General features: G+C 46.7%; 4 protein-coding genes across 11 annotated transcripts in view; 3 read left to right on the top strand and 1 right to left on the bottom strand.

Annotated features, from left to right (window-relative positions):
- Nucleotides 1-155: 155 nt before the first annotated feature.
- CHERP (calcium homeostasis endoplasmic reticulum protein) lies at nucleotides 156-12,264 on the top strand. Of its 2 annotated transcripts, none has more exons than XM_051640061.1 (18): nucleotides 156-227; nucleotides 331-504; nucleotides 976-1,160; nucleotides 1,277-1,414; nucleotides 1,898-2,049; nucleotides 2,405-2,516; nucleotides 2,855-2,944; nucleotides 3,567-3,804; nucleotides 4,406-4,584; nucleotides 5,008-5,404; nucleotides 7,250-7,488; nucleotides 8,232-8,365; nucleotides 8,659-8,745; nucleotides 9,018-9,167; nucleotides 9,263-9,379; nucleotides 9,907-10,001; nucleotides 10,543-10,728; nucleotides 11,937-12,264. In XM_051640061.1, the coding sequence occupies exons 1-18, from the start codon at nucleotides 203-205 to the stop codon at nucleotides 11,939-11,941; spliced, it is 2,703 nt and encodes a 900-aa protein (XP_051496021.1). In that variant the 5' UTR covers nucleotides 156-202; the 3' UTR covers nucleotides 11,942-12,264. The 2 variants fall into 2 exon arrangements, with proteins under 2 accessions (XP_051496021.1, XP_051496020.1); XM_051640060.1 differs by having other exon boundaries at nucleotides 11,516-12,264.
- A 332-nt stretch (nucleotides 12,265-12,596) lies between these two features.
- C24H19orf44 (chromosome 24 C19orf44 homolog) lies at nucleotides 12,597-17,480 on the bottom strand. Of its 2 annotated transcripts, XM_051640062.1 has the most exons (8): nucleotides 17,395-17,480; nucleotides 16,610-17,203; nucleotides 16,011-16,356; nucleotides 15,694-15,770; nucleotides 14,860-15,331; nucleotides 13,934-14,029; nucleotides 13,666-13,832; nucleotides 12,597-13,250 (listed from the first exon to the last, which is right to left on the bottom strand). In XM_051640062.1, the coding sequence occupies exons 1-8, from the start codon at nucleotides 17,425-17,427 to the stop codon at nucleotides 13,164-13,166; spliced, it is 1,872 nt and encodes a 623-aa protein (XP_051496022.1). In that variant the 5' UTR covers nucleotides 17,428-17,480; the 3' UTR covers nucleotides 12,597-13,163. The 2 variants fall into 2 exon arrangements, 1 of the variants encoding a protein (XP_051496022.1); XR_007891609.1 differs by lacking the exon at nucleotides 12,597-13,250 and having other exon boundaries at nucleotides 13,749-13,832; nucleotides 13,934-14,058.
- A 319-nt stretch (nucleotides 17,481-17,799) lies between these two features.
- Nucleotides 17,800-21,619, top strand: CALR3 (calreticulin 3). The gene is made up of 9 exons (XM_051639976.1): nucleotides 17,800-17,929; nucleotides 18,405-18,506; nucleotides 18,643-18,846; nucleotides 19,351-19,442; nucleotides 19,819-20,019; nucleotides 20,136-20,249; nucleotides 20,338-20,481; nucleotides 21,245-21,337; nucleotides 21,452-21,619. The coding sequence occupies exons 1-9, from the start codon at nucleotides 17,800-17,802 to the stop codon at nucleotides 21,617-21,619; spliced, it is 1,248 nt and encodes a 415-aa protein (XP_051495936.1).
- Nucleotides 21,620-22,988: 1,369 nt separating this feature from the next.
- EPS15L1 (epidermal growth factor receptor pathway substrate 15 like 1) overlaps nucleotides 22,989-27,318 on the top strand; it is a 43,107-nt gene continuing 38,777 nt past the window's right edge. For all 6 annotated transcript variants that reach the window (XR_007891608.1, XM_051640056.1, XM_051640055.1 and 3 more), the window contains exon 1: nucleotides 22,989-23,057. Coding sequence is in view for 5 of the 6 variants with exons in the window: in XM_051640056.1 (XP_051496016.1) it covers nucleotides 23,028-23,057 (30 nt within the window). In the remaining variant the exon portion in view is untranslated. The remainder of the gene's footprint in view (nucleotides 23,058-27,318) is intronic.

Genomic DNA, 27,318 nt, shown 5'->3' with positions numbered 1-27,318 from the left:
CGGTGTCCCGTGTCCCGTGTCCCCGTGTCCCGGTCCCCGCTCCCGTTCCCGCCTCTCCCCTCAGGCTCCCGCCGCGGGAGGGTGGCCGGAACAGCCTCGCGCCCCCTTCCGCCGTCTCCATGACGACGCGGCCGTAAAGCGCGGCTGCGCGCGGCACTTCCGGCCGGTGCGGCCTGGCGGCGCGGCCCGTTGTCCCGCAGCCATGGAGATGCCGCTGCCGCCCGACGGTGAGCGCGGCCCCGGCGGGGCTGGGCGGGACGGGAGGGGACGGGGAGGAGGGGGGCGGCGGCGGTGGGGCCGGCGGGGGCTGACGGCGCTGCCTCCCCACAGACCAGGAGCTGCGGAATGTCATCGACAAGCTGGCGCAGTTCGTGGCGCGGAACGGGCCCGAGTTCGAGAAGATGACGATGGAGAAGCAGAAGGAGAACCCCAAATTCTCCTTCCTCTTCGGGGGCGACTTCTACGGTTACTACAAGTACAAGCTGGCCCTGGAGCAGCAGCAGCGTGAGTGGGGCCCACGGCCTGTGCGGGGCTGCTCGGGGCCGCGGCGGGCTCTGCCCCCCCCGCCGGCCGAGCCGCTTTGCTCCCTCCTGGCCGCGCTCTGACCCGCCAGGACTGGTTTGCAGCCTGTCAGCTCCAGGTAGTTGGCTGAGCCCGGCTCTTCACGCCCCCTGTTCGCGGGTTCGGAGGTGCCCGGGCCGAGGGGACGGAGCCCGAGCCCCGGCGGGACCTCAGGAGCGGGGTGACCCGCGCTCCTCGCACCGGAGCCGTTCCTGGGGAGGCGTGCGGGGCTTTGCAGGGTTTGCTGACCCTCCTCTTTTGCACCGCCCACCCTTGACCGCACGGTGTTCACTCTGTGTGAAGCAGCTACAGAAAGCGTGGGGGGTTGGTTCGGAACCGGCACGGCTTTCAGGAGTGGGCTGGAGGCAGCAGGTTCCTTTGAGGCCTCCTTTAAAAGTTGACTCTGTCCCGTAGTGTTGTGCAAGCAAAGTCAGGATATCGAGGCTACCACACAGATCCAGCCCCTGCCTCAACCGACCCTCCCACCGCCGGCGGCGCCAATCCCAGCTCCTCAGGGCACTCCTTCCGTGGAGGAGCTGATCCAGCAGAGTCAGTGGAACCTGCAGCAGCAGGAGCAGCATCTCCTTGCTATGAGACAGGTTGGTTAGAGATAACCACTCACCTGGCTTGTACTGGAGTGCCAGTGGTGGTAGAAAAAAATAATATTAGGGGTATTACACCTATTACACCTTATTTTTTCTTCTTTTTTTTTCAGGAACAAGTCACATCAGCAGTAGCCCTTGCAATTGAGCAACAAATGCAGAAGGTTTTGGAGGAAACCCAATTAGATATGAATGAATTTGACAACTTGTTGCAGCCAATCATTGACACTTGTACAAAAGATGCCATCTCAGTGAGTGATCTGAATCTGAACAGTTCCTTGGTGCTGTTGGGGATTAGCTACAGTTTGCAGTCTGAGGCTGTGCAGTCAACAGTGGCTTGATTGTTTTCCTGGGTGGTAGGTGAGGTGGCAGTTGGTACTTGGAGACTTAGGCCCCAGCTCTCAAGAGGGGGATTGAGGTGAGAAATTAGGGGGAAATTCTGGAGTGTGAGGGTGGGGAGAGCCTGGCCCAGGTTGCCCAGGGAAGCTGTGGCTGCCCCATCCCTGGCAGTGTTGAAGGGCAGGTTGGATGGGGCTTGGAGCAGCCTGGGCTGGTGGGAGGTGTCCCTGCCCGTGCAGGGGTGGGACAGGATGATCTTTAAGGTCCCTTCCAACCCAAACCATCCCATGGTTCTAAAACTTCCCTCCTCGCAGTGATTTCAGAGTCCTAGGGGAGTCCATACGACGTGGACGCAGTCGGATAACTGTAAACCACTTGACCTTTGCTTTCCCCAGGCTGGCAAGAACTGGATGTTCAGCAACGCCAAGTCCCCGGCGCACTGCGAGCTGATGGCCGGGCACCTGCGCAACCGCATCACGGCCGACGGGGCTCACTTCGAGCTGCGCCTCCACCTCATCTACCTGATCAACGACGTGCTGCACCACTGGTAGGAGCCACAGCCTGGCCTTCCACCTCATGGTTTCACTCATTTGGTGAAGATTCTCCCCACTAGTTTCATTATTAGTTTGTCTAATGACTTTTTAAGGTGTTGGTTGTTTTTTAGCAGCTCTGTCCGGAGCTGGCACAAAGATCGAGTGATTTAATGATCAAATTCAACCTTTACCTACTTGGTGTGTTGTAGGTTTGTTTTTTTTTCACTCCAGATGAGTAAAATGTAGAGGGGGGAACTATTTATGAATCCACTACTTGCAGGATAGCAGCAGCTGGGATGCATGGAGTGTAATGGTCCTGGTGTGAGAGTGAAAGGCCGTAACTCTTCTCTTCCCATTCCTTTCTTGAAGCCAACGGAAACAAGCACGAGATCTTCTGGCTGCTTTGCAGAAGGTGGTTGTGCCTATTTATTGTACCAGTTTTCTAGCAGTGGAGGAGGATAAGCAACAGAAAATTGCCAGAGTGAGTATCTGGGTTGGGTTTAACTGTTTGCTTGGTCAGTGCTGGAAAAGTCACAAGTGTGACAAGGGAAGAGGACCAGTGAAATTTTCCTAGTGTGATTGTCTTCATTAGGTCTATCACAGGATGTGCTTTAATTCATGTTTAAACTAGAACTTAAAAGCACTTAGGCTTTAGTTAAAAGTTACTGTAGTGATGAATGCACCTGAGTCTTCAGTGGTTCAAAGACAAGTGCTGAAATCCTAGGTCTTTTGACAAAGAAAGGTGTTTTTGACAACATAAAAATGCCATGCCTCAATTTTCCATTTGTTGTTCATAATTTTACTCTTGAATTTATGCAGCTCCTTCAACTATGGGAGAAAAATGGGTACTTTGATGAGTCAATCATTCAGCAGTTACAGAGCCCAGCTCTTGGACTCGGCCAGTACCAGGTTAGCCACCAATGAAAAGTAATGGCTTTGTTATTAACATAAACATTTTGAAAACAAATTTAGGAAATGCTTTCCTTTTTTGAAAGGTAATTCTTCATTTTCCCTCCTCCTCTTGAAGTTGTTTACAAGGGATTAGAAAACTAATGCAAAACATAACCTTGTGATTTCAAACACCCAATAATCCATTGCTGATACAATCCCAGAGTCTGTTTGCATTTGTAACGACTCCAGTTGTGGACATATTTGACTGTGTGTTCCCTTTTTATGGAAAGGAATGGTAAAAAGGAAACGAAAGAAACTTTAAGCTGTAGAGTCTAAGCATAAAAAATGTTGTGACAGCAGGAAGTTTTAATTTTTAGCATTAATGAGAAATACTGTTGATTTTAGCTGTACTTGGCAGCTGGGCATTAATATGGAGAGTGGATTCCAGCCTGTAAAAATGTGTTGGAAATCTTCACAGAGCTTCATAGTGTGACTGGGTTGTTCTTCCAGCAAGTTGTCTGGTGTTTTTCTACATTTCTTGGGAGGGGGGTGGAGAGCAATCCAGGAGATTCTGAATGAGCAGGTGGGGTGACTGTGCTGGGTGCAGTGTTAACCTGCTCTCCTTCATTTATCTCATCAGGCCAATCTGATCACTGAGTATGCCACAGTAGTACAGCCTGTACAGGTCGCCTTCCAACAGCAGATACAGAACCTGAAAACCCAACATGAAGAGTTTGTTAATAGTTTAACACAGCAGCAGCAGCAGCAGCAAATACAAATCCCACCACTAGAGAACGAGGTGAAATCAACGCCCCCTCCTCAAGCCCCCACAGCAGCACCAGCCTCTGCTCCACCATCTGCTCCTGTTACACAAGCAGGTATTACCCTGTTCTGGGGCCCTGTGCAGAAATCAGTGGGTGGCAACACTGGGAGATTGTTTTTCTCCTTTTATTTTTTAGTTGTGAGTTACTGTGCTCTGCTGATTTGGTTCAGGCAAAACCCTGAAGTTGTTGGGAGGTTTGCAGCTGGTGCAGGTCTGGTCCTTGAGTAGAAAACCAAAGAGATAAATGTTAAATGGATTAGAAATGGGGCAGTGGGCACAAACTGGAGCACAGGAGGTCTAACCTAAATATAAAAAACCACTTCTTGACTCTGAAGGTACCAGAGCCCTGGGACAGGCTGCCCAGGGAGGTTGTGGAGTCTCCATCCCTGGAGACATTCCAAACCCACCTGGATGTGTTCCTGTGGGATCTGCTCTAGGGGATCCTGCTCTAGCAGGGGGGTTGGACTGGATGATCTCCAGAGGTCCCTTCCAACCCCCACCATTCTGGGATTCTGTGAAATCCCCTCTCCCAGTAAGAGATTTCTGCAGAATGTTTAACATCCAACAAAACTCAGATGGAGCCTGTTGCAGGTGGGCTGGGGTTTTATTAACTACACGTGACCTGGATGCTTATAATAGTTTCCATTTTGTTTCAGATGATGGTAAATCTCAGCTGCCTCTCCCTGGATCTACAGAGTATGACACATCAGGGTCTGGAGTGCAGGATCCTGCCTCTGGTGGCCCACGTGGCCCTGGATCTCATGATCAGATTCCTCCAAATAAACCACCCTGGTTTGACCAGCCTCACCCTGTTGCACCGTGGGGTCAGCAACAGGTAAGAAACACAGTTCTGAAACAAGCTGTGGAGGTTCAGAGGGACCATGTTGGCTGTGGAAGGGAGATGAACAGCTGTGGAAGCTACAAATCCAGATCCACACACCAAGCTTTCTCATTCTGAGCCTGGTTAAAGTCAAACTAGCACTTGTATTTCAATCTGTCAACCACCACACTTTCCCTGTGAACAAGCAGGATGTGAAGCACTGTCCTTGAGCACAGGGTGTTGGGTTTGGTCTCAGTTTAGTCTTTTCTCTGGAGCTGCAGAAAAAAGCTGTTCAGGCTTGGAAATTTGGAAGGTATTTGGGAAGTTCCTCCACTTGTGCCTGCTGCCTCCAGGCTGTGCTTACTTCAAAAAGGTAGATTGATTTTATTGTGTACTTAATTGTGTCCTAATGACCAGGCTTCTTTTGTTCACCACTAGGGACCACCTCATTGTCCTCCCTGGAATAACAACCACGAGGGAATGTGGAACGAACAGAGAGATCAAGGCTGGAACAACCAGCGAGAGACCCCGTGGAACAACCAGCCCGATCCCTCTTGGAACAACCAGTTTGAAGCCCCGTGGAACAACCAGCATGAACAACCTCCATGGGGTGGGGGTCAAAGGGAACCTCCATTTCGAATGCAGCGGCCACCTCACTTCAGAGGCCCATTTCCTCCACATCAGCAACATCCCCAATTCAACCAGCCCCCGCATCCGCATAATTTCAACCGCTTTCCACCTCGCTTCATGCAGGATGATTTTCCACCTCGCCATCCCTTTGAAAGGCCTCCTTATCCTCATCGTTTTGATTACCCCCAGGGGGATTTTCCTCAAGGTAAAGTCTGTCCCAGGCCAGGTTTTCTTACCTTGCAATGCTGACTGCCATTACACAGTTATTTAGTAGTGCTTTGGGGTGACAGCTTATTTTTGGTGAACTGTTGTGGTTTTCCTGAGGAACGGTGAGTTTGGGGGTTTGGGACTGCTAACTCAGTAGGGAATATGTGCAGAGTTGGAGGCTTCCTTGATTTTGGAGTCTGCCTTCCCTAATGGATGGAGATAAGCAGAAATTGTAACCCAAACTCAAGTCAGCATCTCTCCAGGCACCCTTTTGTGGCTGTTTCACTTGAAAAAGAGTCAGGTCGAAGGTGAGAAGCAGCATTTGCTTTTGAATTCCATCTCCTGCATGTCAGGCCTTAGATGAGGGCTCTTCAGCTGTGCCCTCCATAGATGGATGAAATTAGAGGACTCCAGGCTGGAAGCATTTGTTCTGGTGTGTGCATTCAGCCTCTCTAATTATCTGCCTTAATGTTGTGTGGCTTGGTTGTGAGTGGTGAACTGATCCTCACCTCCAGTTCTCCCTTGCTTGGTTTGCTGGCACCTGGGGGTGTCTGGGAGGGCAGGGGCTGCTCTGCTTGCCTGGCCTTTGTGGCTCAGCTTTGGCTCCCTGGTGAAGTCTGGTGGAGTTCTCTGTCCTGGTGTGGTTCCTATGTCACATGCAGAAGTTAAGGTTGTTCTGGAAGGATCCTTATCAATGTCAAGTCTAAAGATCACTGTGCTGCTGTGTGACAGGCCACTTCAAAGAGCAGTTATGTTGCTCTGTAGGAGTTGCTGTTTCAAGCTTAGAAGATTCTCAATTCTCCAAGTCCAGAAACCATTGAAAACAAATGAGTTAGAGCTTATAGATTTAGGTTTATAATTAATTTCTCCAGTAGAGATTTTGTGTGGTTTTTTTTTTCCTTTGGGTTTGTTGGTTGGTTTGTTGCAGAGTTGTTGTAGCGAGCAGGGAGAACAGCTTTTCTTGTCCTGGGGGAATGAAGGTTTAAGCTTAGAAAAGATGCTGTATTTTGGGTTGTAGTGGTGATCCAAAACATCTGTTCCATGTGAAGTTTTTGGAGGAGGGGATCTTCTGAAACAGATGGCTAAAATTAGGAAAGCAGTGAAGCAGTGACAGCACAGGCTGTGCTCAGGTTCTAATGCAGATGAGTCAGGCAGAACTGGCTGCAGCTTGAGCAGTGGCTATAATGGCTTTTCCTGGAAAAACTGTTGGTCCTTCTGCTGAAATGTTGATTTCTAGTCTTGCATTTTTCTCTAGAGTGCCATGAGTTCAGCAGGGTGTCCTGGTTCATCCATCAGTGATGGGATGGATGTCATTCACTTCTCTAACACGAGATTATCTCCACCTCTTCTCAAAGTGCCTCTTTAAACTATTTTTTTATCACCTACTCCTGTGAGTTAATTCCTGCCATATTTATTTCTTGATATATGTTGACCTGGCACAGAGACAGAAGTAATGACAGGTCCATGGTTGTGTATTTAGGTTTCAGAAATAGGTCCCATGGGTAGCTCTGCTGCATCCAAAACCTTTTGCTCTTGAGTGTCTCTTTCCTGTGGTACTTTTTGACCACAGAATGTCCCAAAATAAGCAGTGGCCGAGGGTTAAAGTATCCTGTTGTCTTGAGAGCTGTTGCTCTGGCCAGGAAGGGAGATGCACTGCAAGATACTCATGAGTGTGGGCCTGTAGGAGGCCTTTGGTTCTTCAGTCCTCTTGCTTTCTGGATCTGCAAGGCTCTGGGTGCCAAGATTGGGTTTTTTTAGGATAAATGCAGTAACTGAAGTACATCTCTGATTGCCTTCCTTTCTCTTTAGCTAAATAAAACGTTTTAACCCTCCCACTCTGCAGAAATTGGACCTCCTCATCATCACCCTGGTCACAGATTGCCTCACCCTGGAATCAGTGAGCACCCTCCCTGGGGAGGGCCCCAGCACCCTGATTTTGGGCCTCCCCCCCATGGATTTAACGGGCAGCCTCCTCACATGCGGCGCCAAGGGCCCCCTCACATGAACCACGACGATCCCAGCCTGGTGCCAAATGTTCCCTACTTTGATCTTCCTGCTGGACTGATGGCTCCACTTGTAAAAGTAAGTACTTGCAACAAGCCCTGATGAGTAGGATTCAAAGATCCACATCCCATGGTCAGTATTAGGGACAGTTTAAGGTGGACATAGATCATTTAAAATCTTTCTGTCCGGCGACCGTCAGCCAAAGTTGTTGGGTGTAGAAGGGCAGGAGTGGGGGGAGAAGGGAGTGAAAATGGTAAAAATCTCCAGTGCTCTGTGCCAGTGAAAGCTGGTTGAGCTCATATACATGAATGAATAATTTACTGCTGAAAATCTTACCTCCATTTTTAGAAAACAGGAATTGTCAGATGGGCAGAGGAATATGGCATGTCTGATGTGGCCACTGGGTACTTGCTTTTTGGAATTCAGAGTTCACAGAACTCAAAATGGCAATGAGAGCACAGGAAAGCACTGGGTGACCTGCAGAATCCTGATTTCTGCACCATTTTTTATCCAACAGTGAAATGTGTGATATATCCAATGCGTGAGGGTGGTGAGACACTGGAACAGGCTGCCCAGGGAAGCTGTGGCTGCCCCATCCCTGGCAGTGTTGAAGGGCAGGTTGGATGGGGCTTGGAGCAACCTGGTCTGTTGGGAGGTGTCCCTGCCCATGCAGGGGAGTTGGAACTAGATGATCTTTAAGGTCTCTTTCAACCCAAACCATTCCATGGTTCTATGAAATGGTCCCTGCACAGTTCAATCTGTATTTCTCTCTTCAGGTTGCCACCCCATGACAAAAATGTAATTTGTTTTGTTTCTGGCAGCTTGAAGATCATGAGTATAAACCTTTAGATCCTAAAGATATTCGTCTTCCACCTCCAATGCCCCCCAGTGAGAGGCTGCTGGCTGCAGTTGAGGCATTTTATAGCCCACCATCTCATGACAGGCCAAGAAACAGGTAAGGGTAGTGGCTCAAAGCAGGACAAGTAGGTATAGCTAACAGTGTGGTAAGGAACATGCCCTAAGAAGCTGTCTCAAAGCAAAAAGTGTCTTTCTCTTCCTCTACCTGTGCTCTTCTAATGCTGGAGTGACTGTTGTATTTTGAAACTGCTGCTTGATTGTACACTGAGATTTGTGAGACTTTTCCCCAGGCCTTTTGTTCCCTACAAAATCTAGCAGCAGTCCTGATTGTCTCCCTTGATCAAAGCAGGATTTGATAGATGTCTGTTCTCTGTGGCTGATTCATTGCAGTGAGGGCTGGGAGCAGAATGGACTGTACGAGTTCTTCAGAGCTAAAATGAGAGCGAGGCGGAGGAAAGGTCAGGAGAAGAGAAATAGGTGAGAGATCCTGTCTGCTGCCTTCTGGTGCTTTCTTTTCTGTTGGATGGGGCTAAATGCAAAGGGGAAGTCTGTTCAGCAACACGCTGATGGAATAACTCACTGGAATTTCTGTCTCATCTGCAGAAAACAGGGGGTTTTCCACAGTCAGGTATTTCACGCTGCAGAAATACGGCGCTTGTGTGTCACCTGGATTGGGTCAGGAGTATATTTGCATTTCTCCTGCTTCTCCCAGGAGTCTCACTGGGCTGTCTCTGCTCTTCCCTGTGCAGTGGCCCTTCCCGCTCCCGCAGTCGCTCCAAGAGCCGAGGTCGCTCCTCCTCCCGCTCCAATTCCCGCTCTTCAAAATCATCCGGCTCCTACTCCAGGTCCCGCTCCCGCTCCTGCTCCCGCTCACGATCCTACTCCCGCTCTCAGTCCAGGTAGGGTGCAGCGGGCAGGATCTTGGGAACTGAGGGTGGTGGAAATGAAGGAGGAAGCCCGGATGCAGCTCTGATCCCGTGTGCTCTCCCTGCAGGAGCCGGAGCAGGTCCCGCTCCTCTCACAGCCGCTCCCGATCGCGGTCACGGTCGAGATCCAAATCCTACTCGCCAGGCAGGCGGCGCCGCTCCCGCTCTCGCAGCCCCACTCCTCCGTGAGCTTCTCTTTGCTTCTCTTTTTTACCTGGTTGTTTGGAACAGGCTGCCCAGGGAGGTGGTGGAGGGACCATCCATGGAGGTGTTCAGGAAACGGGTGGACGTGGTGTTTTGGGAGATGATTTAGTGGTTGTGGGTTGTAGGGCTGATGGTTGGACTTGATGACCTTGAAGGTCTTTTCCAACCTTGATGGTTCTGTGATTCTGTGAAAAGTATCAACTTATACACTTACAGAGAGAATATTACCTTGTCATGGTGGCTTTTTGTTGTAACAAAACTTTCAGCTGTGAAGGCCTCACGTGCCTTCCTGAGAAGCAGGAAGAATCTCCAGTTTGCCTTAGGAAGCCTGTAGTGTTTCATTTCCCATAGACAGGGTGTTTCTGGCACCTTTATAACTCCATAATCCATAGCTTTATAAAAGAATAGCTTAGTAGAGTGGGTGTAAATGATTAACAGAATGTCAGTGACCTTAGTTTGTGTCAGACCAGGATCTCTTGTTCTTAAGTTGTACTTTTTATTCCCTTAGTTCTTCTGCTGGTTTGGGCTCCAGTTCCGGGCCTCCTATACCAGAGTCAAGACTTGGAGAAGAAAATAAAGGCCATCAAATGCTAGTGAAAATGGGTAAGGTGCAGTTCTGGTATCTTGCACAAGCCAGGAAACATCAGGCACCCAGCTTTTGCATACAATTAATTATTGCATGCTTACAAGTAATTATTGCTTGGTATTCCAAGAGCAGCTTAAGGATATTCAAAGATAGAAGTATATAGAACATGGTGGTGGTGGTTGCCTTTCTGGGAAGGATCTGGAAGACATTTGAGTTTGGCATCAAACAGAACTTGGCTTCCCAAGGTGTTTCATTTCCCTGTGGTGTAGATCAGGAGGCTTGACAGGACAGGTTGGGTTTGTGCTGTCATTCCCTTTGCCCTCTTAAATACTTTCAGGGCTAGTGCTGATGTCTGTCAGCTCCCAGAGTCTCTGTGTATTAATGTTTTTGAAGTAAATGGGACAGTTCAGATGTTGTTTCAGGCTGCCTGTTTCTATCCTGCTGTATCAAACTTGATACTTTCTTTGGTTGTTTCCAAAATGTCAAAGTTTGTCTTCAGAATTCTAGGAATAAAAAAAAAAATAGCTACAAGATTGCAGTGTTGTGTCCTGTCTGCAGGCTGGAGTGGATCTGGTGGACTGGGAGCTAAGGAACAAGGAATTCAGGATCCAATTAAAGGAGGGGATATCCGAGACAAATGGGATCAATACAAAGGAGTGGGAGTTGCCTTAGATGACCCTTATGAAAACTACCGAAGGAATAAAAGTTACTCGTTCATCGCACGCATGAAGGCCAGAGATGAATGTAAGTGACTGTTTCTAAGCAAGTTTAAAAACTGTGCAGAGTTGATAGTGATTTTGTCCTATTGACTGTAAACACAAAAGACTCATAACTTAATTATTTCTAATGTCGTGGGTACCGTAAAGCAACAGGTAAGTAGACACATACTCTGGTTATCTGCGTCTTTTCAGGGCTTGTGTTGTGTTCTTGTTTGTGAAACATTAATTAATGAGCCTGTTCTGTGTAAGCCACTTCCTGGCTGGAATACCAAGAGCCTGCATCTTGGAATGTAACCCTTCAAAAGAAAAGAGTAATCCCAAAGGTAGCAGAGGGAGTCATGCCACAGGAGGGCTTGGCTGCCAGAACAGGGAGGTCTTGATGGTTGGAGTGAAGCTGAACCACGGGTACTGTCCAGCCCTGCCCTGCCCAACTCTGAGTTTCCCAGAGTTAGGGCTGTGTTCTGCCAAAGCCAGAACTGGTAATAAATTCACTGTAGTGCAGGAAGGGTTCTCAAAAAGTGGAGGAGAAACGTATGAGATGAAGACAATTACCCAAATGATCCATTTTTTTGCAGAGAGTCTGTGTTAGGTCCAACTGCACTGCCCAATGACTACAGGGAAAAAAACAACTGGGCATGCTAAATCACAAGTCACTTCTGCTTATGGCTGCACTAGATCTGTGTAACCAAAGGGGTTCAAATAAAGCCCACAAGGAAAAAAATCCTGATGAACAGAGCCCTTGTTCCATGAAACATTTCAGCCAGCTTAGGTAACTGCAGAATGTGTAAGAACTCTTTTCCCTATTGTTTCAGTGAAGCGTGAAACGCAAGACCCTCCACCACCTGAATAAGACTCTCTGAAGAAAGATGTCTTGCATCTCCTACAAAACATTAAACTTGTAAAAATCCGGATTAAAGTCTGGAGGAAGTGACAAATGAATTTACTTTTTAAACTCTGGTGAAAAATGGAAAGCTATGACATGTACTTCCACACTTGTCATTTAGTGTTTTAAAAAAAAAGGCCACTCCTAACTGACATGTCTAGCAAGTTTAAGAATTTCCATTTATTTTGCAAAATTTTTTAATTAGTTACCCATTTTATACTAGAATGAACCCCCAGTCAAGCTATCCCTGGTGTAGGTTTGTGATTCATTCATTCCTGTGGAATACAGACATTATCTGATGTGGTTCTATGTTCTCTAGTTCCATAATGTATGTTTATTTCTCTCAAAAGGTTAATTCTATTTGAAGTGGAGGGGTGCTGCCTTGGGATCAAGTCAGACTGATGCTGAGCAGTGTATCCTAATGTCTAAATGGGGAATGAAGCATCTAGTTCCAGTACAGGTGACCTCTGAGCACTGTGCAAGCTTGTTAGAACCTACCATACAACTTAACACCCCTACACACCAGCTGCTGCAGTCACAACTCTGGTCAGAACACGAGGGTTCACTCTTGTAGCTTTTGGAGCGCTCTGAGGGATGTTCAATGCTTTGTAATGGGAGACATTCTTTAAGCTTTTTATATTTTTGTATATACCCTTTAATAAAAGCTAATTAGTTGAATTAGAAGAGAATTGATTCTCTCCGCTCTGCAAGTTTCTAACAGTGAAACGTTTGTGGAAACTTCCTTGAATCTAAATGAGGGGAAAAAAACAACCCAAAACCCAACAAAAATACCTTTTGTAACTGTTTCCAGAGACCACCAGCTGGAGCTGTTAGGCCTTGACACTGCACTTCCACTCCAGAGGTCTGTGTGGTGGTCACCTCTTCCACAGCCCTTTGTATAGCAGGAACCCTCGTGAAACCATTCAGTTAATATGGTGAAATATCAGTTTGTTCTAGATCTACTGTAGTTGTGGAACTGTAACTGTCTGTGAATCAGCATACAACACCTCTGTGTTCTCAATTGGTGAATTTTATTGTTTTGCCTTCCAATAAACACTTTTTTTTTTAATAAAAAGAAAATGGTGGGTCATATTTCAGAGTAAATAGCTTACAGTATGGTGGCTATAAGCCTTTCTTGTACTGAATTCATCTTAATTTTGCATGTGCTTGGTTTTGCAGTAACCTGGACAATTTCATTCTAGGTAATCACTGTTCAATATGGCACTACATTTGTCCCACTGTCGTCATCTTCCTCAGGTGCTGTGGGACACATTTTGACTTCTACCATGATCACAGATCACACGATCTACATGGTAAACATGCCAACTGTGATAACTTATCACACTCCCTTTAGAGAGAAGTGTTTTCCTGGTTTCTTTTTTGCTGAACACTGAGGTAGTCTGGCCAAAGGCTCCTGCCTATCCCTATGTCATATACATCAGTAAAAAATTCAGATATAAGAAAATAAATTATGTATAAAAGTAGTTAGTAGAGATCCTTCCAGGCCATACTTAATAACTTGTCTGTACAATTTGGAAGGTTTTCTTGTTTCAGGGGATATCTGTAGACGTAAAGAGTCAAAGCAGTTTTTCCTCCTGTGCTTTCTGGATTTTTTCACGTGCCTGCTCAAGTGTTAGAGGTGGGGATTTGTGCTTCTTGATGTACTGCAAAAAAAAATAAATTACACATTATTTTGTAGATAAATATAGTATTTAATAAACAATAGATCTTCATGTCAAAATACCTTTCCTTTCTATACTAGCAACAGAAACTGCTACTTCTGTTGCAGCTTAGGAAGATACTTAACCATTTGAGGCCAGCTGAGGACACAGCTCAAAGCTTATTCTTTCAAACCTGTGGCTTCCATTATGACCTTAGTCTTTTTTTACTGTATAAACTCCTGATATGTTATTAATATGGGCACAAGCAGTATAGTAGTCTTCTATGAAGTAATTTGTTCAATAATAAAATAAGCTTTATCTGATTAGTGAATAATACACAAAGAAAATGTGTTTGCTGCAAATCCTAGAAAGGAATATACAGTTCCTGTCTCTCAGTTGTTTAGTCTGTTATCAATACCTCTTTAGCCTCTTCCAGGGTGTGGTAGTGGAACTCCTCCTTCTCTAGTGACTCCACAAGGGAGAAGTGAAGGTGGTGAATGTTCTCCATGAACTGCTGAGTCAACATCAAGTGCTGCTTCAACATGGAGTTCAAAACAAGAGCGGTGGGGTTGTACGCTGTCAGGGCTGCAAGAAACAGGGAGCAGGTGTGAGAGGTAAACAACCTGGGCAGGGGTTAGGTGCATAAAACAGAGTAAAACAACAGTAAGAAACGTGTTTTTCAGTACCTTCTACTGCATCCATGCTGATGACATGACTGGCAACAGGTACTGGATCGACGTAGCTGTTCCCTACAGGGGGGTCAAGCACTGCAGCGGCGGTTGCTGTGAGCAGGGCAGAGGAGAGTGATGGGCTGGGAGGGGGGAAGGGTTAGTGCTGGAACTCAGCTCATCTTCAGCCATCTCTTGGGACACCAGTTGCTGCAGAGCTGCTCTAGGGCCCTACAGGGAATTCTGTCAGCCACAGAAATGCCACCATAGTCCGATGACCTCCATGTTCTCAGCACAGGCCATGGGGGAGGCATCTTTTCTAACCCCAGACAGGGTAAAAACAAAGGCTTTTGTGCTTGAAGGAAGCTGCTGTTTCCAAGCACACCTGAGGTTCTATTTTCTTCTTCAGTGTGGCAAAAGGGGCTCTTACCACTTTTTTTTCCTTTAAGAAGTAAGAGGTAGGAAAGGGGCCACCCCTCACAAGCAAAAAAAGGTCACCTCTGGCTCCTATAAATGCAGCCCTAGTGCTTTCCAAGAAATAAATACAGTACAAAAGAGCACTCTACAATGGGTGGTCACTTTGGTTACAAAAGTATCATTTACAAGAGTAAAGATACCATAAAAATGTTGAATTCCATCTGAGAATATTACTCAGGCTTTTGAAAGCTCTGCCACCAACACCAGCCCATCCAGCCACAGTCCCTGTTGGATTTTGTTGGGTTTTTTTAAAAAAATCAAAAATAGTTCCAAGTTCTTCTTCTGCTGTCCAATCCCAAACTTCTACAGACAGCAGAGTGAAGTGTTGGGTTTCAGAAAGTTTTTAATATCAGCTAGAGGAAGCTAGTACTGAAACTAGGAACTTTATTTATGCTGACCAGGCTAGCATATACAATATAAAAACATATAAAAATTGCCTGAATAGGGTAATTATCCTGTGAACTTACCCTGTGACCAGCAGTAGGTGAATGGAAGATCCACTGTCTGAACTGCAGTTTCCTTGACAGTTACTCTGTGTACCTGGTCATGCTGCTCTCTGGTAAATAAAAGTGATGGTGCTGAAGGTGGATGTTTTTCAGAATAGGTGCAGCTCTCAGAGTGTTCCTCTGACATTTTCCATCCAGCTTTGCTGTCTGTTGTAGACAGAGACCTTTCAAAGTCATCAGAATATTCTGACTTAACAGTTTTCTCATCACGATCAAGAGAATCCTCTTTGTGTCTAGGGAAAGCTGCAGAAAATTCACTTAAATGCTCAGAGATTTCAGCTTCAGTCCCAGTTCTTTCAATATCCTCTTCAGAAGAGTCATCCACACCAGTTCCTGCACTTGTCATTTTTAGAGAAATGGGGTCCTCTACCACCAGAAATGCATCTTTTTCTGCATTTCTGTTTGATTCTTGAGTGATTTGAATGTCTGTCCCCTGTAAAACAAAACAGCTGGATGGTAGGAGCATCAACAAAACATAACCTAAAATATTCCTTCTTTTTTCCTCATCTGCTTTGCTCCCTGTGTGTGTGTGGGGGTAGTAGCTAATAAAGCTACTAGTTTATTAGGAAATAAAAATGTTGCTCTTCTGTGTCACCCTGCAAACTGTGCAGTGCTGATTTAGTAAGGAAATGCAGACAGTACAAAATAAAAATTGGTCAGGTTTCAGTAGATTCTAAACCCCTGATCTAACCCTTTTATCTCCTGAGACCAGCCCAGCTCAGCCAGCCTGGGAGTAGGACAGAAATACTAAAGTATCCACCCTCCACCAAATGCTAGGAAGGAATCTTTACTTACTTCCTGCTTTAATTCTGCTGCCTCACTGGTGGTTTCTGGTGCCAAATCATCAAGGCTCAGTATGTTCAGTCTGAAGTCTGCAATTAAATGACAAAATATCATGAGAATTTGCATGAAAAATGCCAGGACCCTTTCCCATAAGCAAGAAGAGTGGGGGGTGAACAAATCAGAACTGCATTCCTGGTTTTAAAGTGGAATATGAAAGAGTAACTGAATCCTTTCAAAGTGAGTATTTGCTCATGTTTATTAGCAAATTTATCAGTAGATTATTAGTATAATTCATGCCAAGTCTACTGAGGGAGTACTTTAGAACTCACCATTTGAGCTGCTGGTAGTTGAATCATCTGCATCTAAGAACAATTCATCTAATGACTTGATGTCACTTTTGTCACTTCCAGGTGATATTTGGCTTTGCTTGGTGTAGCCTGTTTTAGGCAAAGTCATCTTCACAGTGTCTTTCAGGGAAGAGGCAGATGATTGAGATCTCACAGTCCCTTGTGCTGACAGGTCTCTGCTGGCTGGTGAAGGTGTTGGTGAATTAACTCCACCAAAAATACTTTCATCTGAGTCTTTGCTATGAAAAGAAGATGCTTTAAGTGCCTCTGTTGGTGACATTTCCTTATGAGATGGAGGAGATATTCCTGAGGAAACTGGAGTCTTACTCTTTTGCAGAACATGAAAAAGAGAGAGATGTGTTACTTAAATTAATATGTGTAATCACTAACATGTAAACAATTTATAATGGGTAAAACACAGTACTTGAAAAATGTTAATTGAATTTAAATCATGAGCAAGCCACAAATGCAAAATTAAAATTTAGTTTCTGGTGTTGTCTAAATAAAAAGTGAGCTATCAATTTAACACCATTTCATAAAAGTGTAAATAAAAGGATTAATTCAGTGAAGTCTGTATTTACCTTTCCACCCCCTTTAGAATCCCTTGCAGCAATCCTTGGGTTCTCATTTCTACTGGAAAACCCCTCCATCAGTTCTCTCATTTCCCCTTCATCACTATCCAAACCAAGCTGCTGTTTAACCTGAACATTCTTTGTAGGGATTTGGATGCTTTCCTCTTCCTCTGGCACATTTCCTCTGCTCCTACCATAGCTCTTCAGGTATTTCTTGCCCCTCACGCTGTGTTCATGACTAGAAGCAGAGGAGAAAGACTCTTCATCCCAAACCTTCTGGCCCAGGTCAGTGCTTTGCAATCCCATCTGCTGTTTCCGATTCATGATTTTGCTTTCAAGTTGTGCCACCTTCCTCAGAGCTGAGCTCGACCGTGCGTGGGAAGTGCTGCCCGGGCTGCTCTTTGCCGCGGGCCCCGCGCTTCCCGCTCCCTGGCACCACAGGCTTGCAGCGGCCTGTCCGCTGCGCAGCTTGAGGAATCTGCTGGGGAAGGACGGAGCTCTGGCCGCTTCCTCCAACTCTCCAGCCCCGGAGCGGTCGCTGCGGGAGCGGGGACAGACGCTGAACTCGGCTGTGATGGCTCCACGGGGAACATCGCTGCGTCCCTGCGAGCAGAGGGGGCAAAGACCTCTCAGAGGCGGCCCGGCTGGAGCAGCCCCGCTCCCCGCGGCCCTGCCCGCGCCCCAGCCCCCCGCGCCGCCTCCCGCTCCGGGCCCTCCCCGCACGGAGCCCCGGCGCAGGGACAGCCCGGTGGCGGCTGGAGCTGCGAGCGGAGGCCGGGCCGGGAAGGCCTCACCTGCCCCGCGCCAGCCCGGGCGATCGCAGCCATCCGGGACGGAGCGCGGCCCCGCCAGGCCGGTGTCAGCGCCGCCGGTGCCGGGACGTGACCCGGCAACCGCGACTCCCCAACATCCCGCTTCCCCATTGGCTGCTGCGGAGCGCGCCGGCGCTCCTGGGGCGCACCCAGCCAATCCCGAGCCGCCATACTGCCGCCGCCTGGAGCGCGGACTACAAGCCCCAGCATGCCCTTCGCCCGCGCGGCAGCCCGCCCCGCCCTCCAGGCGGAGAGCCAATCCGCTCCCGCTGCATAATGAATCGGGAAGCGCAGCCAATCAGAGCCCGCCGGGGCGGGGCGGGGCCCCGAAGGCGCGATGTCAGGCGGAGGCGCGAGGCCGCGTTCCGCGCTCCTGTCAGGGCGGCGATGGCGGCGGCGGGAGCGCGCGGGGGGGGAGGCTGGGCTGCTGCCGCCGTGAGGGCGGCCCTGCTCCTCGGCACCGCGCTGGGCTCCGCCTGGGCCGCCGTGTATTTCCAGGAGCAGTTTCTGGACGGAGGTTGGGCGAGAGGAGGGGTGGGGGGTGTGTGGGAGGTGGAGGGGGGCGACGGGACCCCCTTCCCTGCCTCTTATTGCCCCTCCCTTGCCCCCTATTGCCCCCTTATTGCCCCCCCCTTGCCCCTTATTGCCCCCCCCCCTGCTCCCTGCCCCCTATTGACACCCCTCCCCCTTGCTCCCTGCCCCTTATTGACCCCTCCTTGCTCCCTGCCCCTTATTGACCCCCTCCCCCTTGCTCCCTGCCCCTTATTGACCCCTCCTTGCTCCCTGCCCCTTATTGACCCCCTCCCCCTTGCTCCCTGCCCCTTATTGCCCCACCCCCTTGCTCCCTGCCCCTTATTGACCCCCCCCCCTTGCTCCCTGCCCCTTATTGCCCCCCCCCCCCCCCCTTGCTCCCTGCCCCTTATTGACCCCCCCCCCTGCTCCCTGCCCCTTATTGACCCCCCTCTTGTGTTGTTGCTGGCCTGGCGGGACAGCCAACTGGCAGAAGAGGTGGGTGAATTCTGAGTACAAGGCAGACCTTGGGAAGTTTAAGCTCACTACAGGGAAGTTTTATGGAGATCCAGTGCGAGATAAAGGTACGTGGCTTTCATTAAAAATACCCCGTGGGACCCATCTCAAGGTTTGGGGTTTTGCCATGCGTGGCAATGAAAGTATTTTTTTCTTTGCAAATGGAGGAAAAAAAAAAAGTTTGTTCTACTTATATCTTCACAGGTCTACAAACCAGTGAAAATTCTAAATTTTATGCTATTTCCTCACGATTTAAACCCTTTAGTAACAAAGGGAAGACTCTAGTCATTCAGTATACTGTGAAACATGAGCAGAAGATAGATTGTGGTGGGGGATATGTGAAGATTTTTTCCTCAGACTTGGATCAGAAGAACCTAAGTGGAGATTCACATTATTACATCATGTTTGGTGAGTTTATACTTATTTCTTCATTATTAAAATCCTGTTAACTGCTGTTGTGCAATTCTTCAAAGATGGTTGTGGAAATGGTAGGAAAAACATAAAGGAAGGCTATGCTTAAAAAACAAAAGAAGGGTGTTTTGAGTCTAAGGAATTCTCTCCTCCATGCCTGAGAGATCTCTTAAATACGTATTAACAAAATACATATTTATGTAAACATTCTGAGCCGATTTGAAGGACATGGCTGGAAATTATTAGAGTTAGAATAGAAATAGTTATTCAGTAGGATTGTTGGAATTTTTTTGAGACCTTTAAGTGAAGCAACATACTTTAGGCCATTGTCTGCCACTGTGTACTTGTAGTTCCCAGTAACTTAGTGAAACTTCTGTGTGAAAGTGAAATTTGTCATTATTTATCTAATAGCATCCTGTAGTTTTTATTTTGCCTGGATTTTTATTTAGGGGTTAAATCTCATAATAATTTACAGCTACAAAGCATATAATCTCTTCGTAGGGCCAGATATTTGTGGATCAACAAAGCAAGTCCACGTTATTTTAAATTACAAGAATAAATCCCATCCAATCAAGAAACCAATCAGATGCAAGGTAAATACACATTTCAAAGATCCATAAACCTTTAAAATAAACAGTCACAGGGATATTAGGAAGAAAAGCAAACAAGACAAAAAAAAACCCAAACCCCAAACAACTATTCCAAATGTGTAACACCTTTGAGAGGTTCTGCTTTTCATTGTATACTAAAAGTCATGTTAATTTTGTGACTTCAGATATTTCTTAGTTCATATGTTTGAATTATTTTATTTTCCCTCTCTAGAACACTGTAGAAATTAATTATTCTTATTAATACTGCTTATGAAAAAGCCATTAGAAATTAGTATTATAATTCTGGTGTGAGGCAGTTCCTAAGAGAGATACTTAGATTTTTTTTTAAGAACCTTTACTTCCTTTCTTTAAAATACAGGTTGATGGTTATACACATCTCTACACTTTGATTATAAGGCCAGATCAGACTTATGAAGTAAAAATTGATAATGAAATGGTTGCATCTGGCAACTTAGAAGATGATTTTGACTTCTTGCCACTGAGGAAAACGAATGATCCAAGTGTGAGGAAACCCACTGAGTGGGATAATCGAGTCCAAATTGATGATCCAAATGACAAGGTAATTTGCTCTCCTTTTTCTCCATGACTGGATTATTTAATTTCTTCTGAATACATGTTTGATAGAGTTGAACTCTGCACTAGTTTTGTATTCTTAACCTTCCTGTGTCTTTAAAGGATTGGGATGAACCTGAACACATCATGGACACTAGTGCTGAGAAACCTGGAGACTGGCATGATGCTGTGAATGGAGAATGGCTTTATCCTGTGGTCAAGAATCCTCAATACAGAGTATAAATAATCTTGTAATCCTAGTCATGGATAACACTTCAAACAACTTTTCTTCATCTAACTGTTCTGAACACGTGGTTTATCCCAGGGGGAATGGAAACCAAAGCAGATTGACAACCCAAATTCCAGAGGAGTTTGGCCTCATCCACAGATTGACAATCCAAATTACTCGCCTGACTTGAGTGTCTGCAGCTATGAAAATATTGGCATCATTGGACTGGATATCTGGCAGGTGAGATGATTTACTGGAAAATAAAGCACCTTTCTCTCAGTAAGTGTATAGCAACCTGATTACCCTTTGCATATAAAACATCTGTTTTGGGATCTTAGGGGCCTTAGTTTAAAAATCTGTAGGACACAATGATCTGTTGCAGTTATTGTTTGGATGATAATTATCTACAGGTATGTGAGGGGCTGAAACTAATTTGTGTGAGTAATAAGACACTGGCCCAGGTTGCCCAGGGAAGCTGTGGCTGCCCCATCCCTGGCAGTGTTGAAGGGCAGGTTGGATGGGGCTTGGAGCAACCTGGGCTGGTGGGAGGTGTCCCTGTCCATGCAGCGGGGTTGGATCTAGATGACCTAAAAGGTCCCTTCCAACCCAAACCAGTCTATGATTTACTCCACCTGACCTGAGGTGCTCAACTGAGCCTTCCAGCACCTCAATTACTCCTGACTTACCCAATGATTAATGAGAAAACTCTCTGCTGAGGTACCTCTGAGACCTTCCTCTGTCTCAGGTTCCTTGGCTAGTCAGTGATGAGACTTAAATAATTTCCCTGCTCTTTAGGAAGTTTTAAGTTGAAGTTATTTAGATTCTTGAAAACAGTTGTCCAAAACAAGAGAAATCTTCCATCAAATTCTGCAAAAATCTGTGGGGTTCTTAACATGATTATATTGAATATATGATATAAGCAAATTGTTTAAGAAAATAATACATCAAAACTCCTAAGGAAACAAAGAGACATCCTTGGTTTTTTTTCCCTCTTCCTTCCAAGGTTCGAGCTGGCACAATCTTTGACAACTTCTTGATAACAGATGATGAGGTTTATGCAGAAGACTTTGGAGATGAAACATGGGGAGAAACAAAGGTAACGTGAAATCCTTGTGTCTGTTTTGGTTCTTTATTACCACATTTTAAAAATCCCCTGTCTAATCTGACCAAGAACCTGCTGGTTCATAAAAATGAAACCTTAACATATTAGGGTCCTGAAAAGGAAATGAACATAAAGCAGATTGAGGAAGAACAGGAGAGAGAAAGGGCTACAGAAGAACAATACTTTGAGCAACAGTTTGAGAAAAAGCTAGGGAGAAAAAAAAAATCTGGAAAGGGTGGAGCACTGAGGAGCCCTGTTGAGAAGGAAGAGCTTTAATTGTTGGAAAGAAATTCATGTTTTTTTCACTTAAATCTCTATTATAGCGAGATTTGTATAGTTTATCTGTTGGAATGTGCAGTGTTAAAAGTTGTGTTAAAACAGGAATATTTTTAAACTCAGCATTACATTTTGTGACTAGTTTGTTATTTTTAATAAAAATACTGTAGCAGTTAAATTCTCTATAGAGAAGGGGTTTTTTTAATTAACTATATTTTAACACTGCTAAAATGTTTTAAATCCTAGTGCTTTATTACAGGTGGGTTTGGAACCATTTTACACTTTCATGGTTGAATCATAATTGTAAATTCAGGCTCATTTTTGTTGAGGAATTCCCTAATAAGCTTCTTATGGCATTTCATTAAAGGGTTTGGCACATGTCAGATGCATGGAGCATGTTTCACAACACACTTCAAACTAAGGAGGAGATAAGCTTTGCTAAGCCCCTCTAGTAATTGTGCACCTGTCCGGGTTTGCTGGATTAGTGCAGCTCCTTGAGTGCACCAGGGCTGTTCTGCCCTGCTGGGGGGGTAGGTTCTAGATCTCAGCCTGGGACCTGAGTGGCAGTCTGTTCATCCACAGATCTGTCATTGCAAGTTTAAATGACAGAATGTTAGGGGTTGGAAGGGACCTCCGGAGATCAGAGAGTCCAGCCCCCCCTGCCGGAGCAGGAACCACTACAGAATCTAGGGCAGGTTGCACAGAAACTCATCCACGTCTTGAAGTCTCCAAAGAAGGAGCCTCCACAGCCTCTCTGTGCAGCCTGTCCCAGGGCTCTGTCGCCCTCACGTGAAAGTTCTTCCTCATGTCGAGGTGGAACTTCTGTGCTTGTTTACATCCATAGTTTTGCTCCATCTGTTACGTCTCCATGTTACAGTCAATTTGAGTGAGAGATGTATCTTTAGTGGAGGCTGGTTCTCCACAGTTGGTCCAGAAGGTTGGATGCAGGTCATCCAGATAAAATGCCCATCAGTGCATTGACTCAGTTACCTGGAGGAACATCCCAGAGGGCAGCTGCTTCTCCCGAGAGCTGCTTGCTTTGTCCATCAATGTAGGAAGGTCACCGCCAGCTTCGCCTGAGGCAGCTGGACGAGATCCGTGTCTTGGGAGCAGAGCGATTGCGGGCAGCCGGGGCTGAGCGGCGGCGGGGCGAGACCGCGGGAGCAGCCCCAGCGCCTCGGCGTGGGCGGAACGGCTGCGAAGGACAGATAACCCGCGGCCGCTTCGTCCCCGAGTCAAACTTGGCTCTTCAGCCGCCCAGCAGGCCCCGCCCGGGCGCGGCCCCGCGGTGCCAGGCGCTGCCTCCCGCCCGCCTTCCCCGCCTTCCCCGCCTTCCCCGCCTTCCCCGCCTTCCCCGCCTTCCCCGCCTTCCCCCGCCCCGGCCGCTGCCCGAATCAGCGGCAGGAAGATGGCGGCGCTCATCCCCCTCAGCCAGCAGGTAACCGGCCTGGCCCGCCGGCCCCTGCCGGGGTGGGAGGCAGCTGGGGCGGCCGAGGGGGGACGCGGCCCCGGAGCGCCGAGCGGGGAAGGGGGAGCGGGGCCTTCCCGGGGCGGCTGCCCCTCCCGCAGGCGGGTGCATCCGGGGCCGGGTCGGCGCTGGGGCGCAGGCCCTGCCTCTCCCCGCGGCGGGGAGCGGGCCCCGCCTGGCCCCCGCTGCGGGGCCGGGGCTGAGCCTCCCGGGGCCGGGGCTGAGCCTCCCGGGGCCGGCGCCGGCCGCTCCTCTGGGGGCAGAAAAAGGCGCTGGCGCCCTCCCCTCACGGAGGGCCCGGAGCTGCTCCCCTGGGGAAGCGGTTGGGCAGCACCCAGGCTTTCTCAGCGCCCCCCCGAGCTGCGGGGCTGGAGCTGCGGGGGTTGGTGTGTCCGGCGGTGTGAGGAGCGGGGCTGGGGCTCGCTCTGGGACTCCGGCTGCTTCCCTGTTGGTACCGGGGGGCTAATGCTGCCTGGACCTGTCGGGGTGTCAGGGCTTCGCATTTAGGAGGTGTACGAGCAGTGTAGCCACAGGCGCGGGTAGACCAGGGAAGGACTCGGTGTGTGGGAGCGAAGAGGTTTTTCACTCGGCAGCAGGAGAATGAGGCTTCTGCAGGGGAGTGGAAGACCCTGACCCCTGGGAGCTTGTCTTGCACAAGGAGGAGGTCTGTGTCTCTAGGAAGAGGCTGTGTTTTGAGCTGCTGTTTAATGTTTGGGATCCTTGGGTAGGGTTTTGTTGTTGCTACAAGTTTTTTTTATTTTAATTTCTCACCCAGATCATTTAAACCTGAGCAGTGTCATCGTTGTTTAGTCTTTTCCATGCTCCTGTGAAGATAGTTCGTTTAGTTCATTTAAAACAACAGGAAAGCAGCACCACCTGCCCCCAGTGCCCTGACATTAAAGCTGTTCTCTACACTGGGGTTAGGTCAGTCAGGAATTCAACTCCTATTGGTACCTCAAATTATTTAAATATACTGTTTTCCTTTGAATAATAAACTTTTATTTGTGATGCTCTGAAATGTTATCTTTCAGTGGGGTTATGTGAAGCTTGGGTAATTTGTAATTTGCTGTGTGTCTTACTAAGAGAGCACAGTAGGAGTCCTGGTTAACATCTGTTCAATTAAATGAACATGTTCAGAAACCTCTGAAAACATCCATGCACACACAAACTGTTAGGAAAAGTGCAAAATACATATGGAAGATAAACTCAGGGCTTGAAAGAATAGATAAAAGTGTATAAAACACTTAATAAACTAGAAATCCTACTTCTCTGTGGTTGTTGAAATCCTATTTGATATTTGAGAGACGGGCATCAAGGGTGTTTTCTTTTGTTTAACCTGTTATATTGAGGGGGAAAGGGCCGTGTTCTGTGAACATCTATATCTTGACATTTTCAACAAATTCAGTGGAAGCATTCTAGTTTTAAAGCTTCTTTTTCTCTGTTGAACTGTCAACAGTAATGTAGCTATGATCAGGGCAGTAAACAGTTCCACTGGAAATTAATAAACGTTTTTGATAGCCATTGTTACTATAGAGATATATGCTATTTAAAATACATGCCAGAAATGGTGCTAACAAGGAATAGGAGAGGCTACATGTGCTGTAATGTTGAGGCATGTTCACTTAGAAAGATATAAGAATATTATTAGCAACATAGTAAAAGCTATAAGCAATAATTCAAGCATGTGGAAGTATTAAATCATATTTGTTCTCATCAATGAATTTTATTATGGTTCTGTTGTTCTATGAAGTTATGTTTTTATGAAAGAGAATTTAGAGTCTTAACAGTATTAAACTATTTAACATTTGTGCTGTCTTTGCTTTGGCTGGCTGTGAGTAAAAACAGTTGAAGAGCAAGCATGTAAAATCAGTTCTTAGAGTAAAATCCAGTTTCAGTTGTTTATTTTTGATAACTTTATTTTCTTGAATATTTGATTACTTTATCAGTGGCCTTTCCACTGTGCCAGACATGATCAACCTTGAGGTTATGGAGAGTTATGGTAGAGATTTTGGGACCGTTTTGGATCTCAAGTCTTCTGAGGCAACTCAGGGTGCTCAGTGAATAAGGGCAAAGATAAACTTTCTGGGGCAGCAGCAACCTTCTTTTGGCTCTCATCTTTGTGAGACACCTTGGTTTTTTCCCCTTCCACAGTACTTCTTTTCAACCATCCTATGAAGTGACAGGAATGGCTGAAAGAAAATTGTGAAACAGGAGGACACCCAGGAGAAGAATTCATCTGATCTAGAGTTCTTTGTGGCCCTGAGGTGACCTCAGGAAAGAGCTGCAAGGAACTGGCTTTATTAGTTGTTCTGATGGCAGCAGCTTATGTCAGCCTTTTTCCCAGATCTGCACTAAGGGACATGGAGATGTGTCCCTGTGTGAGTACTGTGTGCCACAAATGCAGTGCAGGAAATCTGTGAGAGTGGAAGTTTGAGAGTTGACCTTCAAATTTGCACAGGAAATCAGCTGAGGGGTCAAACCACAAGGCACCAGGCTTCAGGAGGGTTTGGGAGGTGGTGTAAGGGTGACATTTTGGGGAATATGGAGCAGGCACAGAAACCAGAGGTTGTTAAACTGTAAGTCAAACTGAGCTGCTGCATGGCAGGTTATATCCTTTCACCACTCTCCAACAACAGACTCTTCCAAAGGGTTTTTCTCGTGGTTGCAAACATTGACACTGTCTTGTGTAGGTTCCTCATCAGCAGATGTCATCAAGGTACAGAATCCTCCTGAATGGTAGTGATGCAGTCATGTGTGGTGATGAGTAGAAAGGCAGCTCTGCTATTTTTATCACTTGAGCCCATTTTGTCTGGTCTGCTTCATCTCAGAGGTGCAGTCATTTAGGTAAATTGATCACAGAGACTCAATCTTTGTAAAATTCTGCAAGTAGAGAATCAAGGGCTGAAGTGCTTTCCTGCAGCACTTGGATGAATGTGTTGCTGTGGAAGAAACTTCACAGCATTAAAGCACATCACCCTGGCTTCCTGCCACCTCTGCCAGGTAAGGCAGCTGGATGTCATGGCTGAGTGTCAAAGGAGGATGGCAGGAATGTCTGGTGATGGGGTGAGATCATTCAGGGCTGCTGCTGGAATGGTTTGCTCTGGATCCTGGTCTGAATCCAGTCTCTGTGAGCTCTGTGATACTCATTAGATGAGCTTGTAGTTGGTCTTTGGTAGCTTCTCTGTGCTTTCTGGTAAAGAAGAGGTACAGTTTGGTGATAGCTGGTTAAAACATACCTGATTTTATTCAGAGTTGGACAGACTATTTCTTTCTTCCACCTTTTCTCTGAATGATGTTCCCTACTTCATACAGGAACACAGTGCTTATCTGTGCTGATCATTTACAAGCCAGTAAAAAGGTGAGTCAGGTTTGAGTTATTTTATAGAAGCTTTATTTTTCTGAACTCCTGTCCAGCTTCTGGAAGAGCAAGAGCTTCTAAAGGGTACTGGTTTTAGGGAGCACAGCAGCTGATTTTGTTGATGCATTGAAGTAAAATATGTTTAAGAAGCTTAAAAACTATTCTGAAATGGGATGATTTTTCTAGCCAAGTAGAACTATTGATCTTCAAAGACTTGATGTTTGCTTGCATTTGGTTAATGGGGTTTAATTATCTTGGGTAGCTCCTTAAATTAAGATTCAACGTGTTTCTAACTTACAGGAAGATCCTCTTTGTGTAAAATAAAACTTTATGGATTTAATTGGTCTTTCATCATATTTCTGTCTCACTTCCTCTCAGTGTAGGCAGAACATCCAGAAATCCATGTGGATGACAAGGAAGAAGGTAGCGTTTGGGAGGTGACATACCAGTGCTGAGAGCTGGTGTGAAATAATCATTTGTCAGACGTGTGACTTGTGTCTCGTAGGTGGAGAGCAGTTGTCCCCAGCAGACTTAGACATGTTTTGACATCTCAGTCATTAAACAGTGTTTATTGGGTGGGATTTTTTTGCTTGTTTTCTAAGGCCCTTGGCTGCTTTAAAGGGTGACTTGTTTGACACTGAAATTTAATATTTTTGCTCTTGGCACTGAAGCTGGAGAAGGTGTGGAGGTATAACCTGCACATGGCTAGAACTTGTGTGGCAATTGTAGGAGGCAAGTGAGAAGAGGCATGTTGGGGCTTCTGTCTCTTTTTGGCATTTCAGTTGCTGTTTGTTTGGAATGTCAGCAAGAGGGAAGAGGAATCTGTTTAGTATTCCAAAAAGTCAGGGCCTACCTTTGTGTCATGCAGTGGTA

The sequence above is a fragment of the Apus apus genome, chromosome 24 (assembly GCF_020740795.1).
Source record: "Apus apus isolate bApuApu2 chromosome 24, bApuApu2.pri.cur, whole genome shotgun sequence".
NCBI lineage: Eukaryota > Metazoa > Chordata > Aves > Apodiformes > Apodidae > Apus > Apus apus.
This window is presented reverse-complemented; position numbering and strand designations above follow the sequence as displayed.

Bases quoted from the DNA above. Each gene is read 5' to 3' on its own strand.
- C24H19orf44 (XM_051640062.1), bottom strand. From the start codon at position 17,427: ATGGCTGCGATCGCCCGGGCTGGCGCGGGGCAG. The intron at 14,030-14,859 runs GTAAGTTCACAG...CCCTGCTCACAG, and splicing joins CACCTACTGCTGGTCACAGG to CAACCGCCGCTGCAGTGCTT. The intron at 13,251-13,665 runs GTATTGATAACA...TTTTTTTTGCAG, and splicing joins CCCTGGAAGAGGCTAAAGAG to TACATCAAGAAGCACAAATC.
- CALR3 (XM_051639976.1), top strand. From the start codon at position 17,800: ATGGCGGCGGCGGGAGCGCGCGGGGGGGGAGGCTGGGCTGCTGCCGCC. The intron at 18,507-18,642 runs GTACGTGGCTTT...ATATCTTCACAG, and splicing joins AGATCCAGTGCGAGATAAAG to GTCTACAAACCAGTGAAAAT. The intron at 20,020-20,135 runs GTAATTTGCTCT...GTGTCTTTAAAG, and splicing joins TTGATGATCCAAATGACAAG to GATTGGGATGAACCTGAACA.
- CHERP (XM_051640060.1), top strand. From the start codon at position 203: ATGGAGATGCCGCTGCCGCCCGACG. The intron at 2,050-2,404 runs GTAGGAGCCACA...CCTTTCTTGAAG, and splicing joins AACGACGTGCTGCACCACTG to CCAACGGAAACAAGCACGAG. The intron at 3,805-4,405 runs GTATTACCCTGT...ATTTTGTTTCAG, and splicing joins TGCTCCTGTTACACAAGCAG to ATGATGGTAAATCTCAGCTG.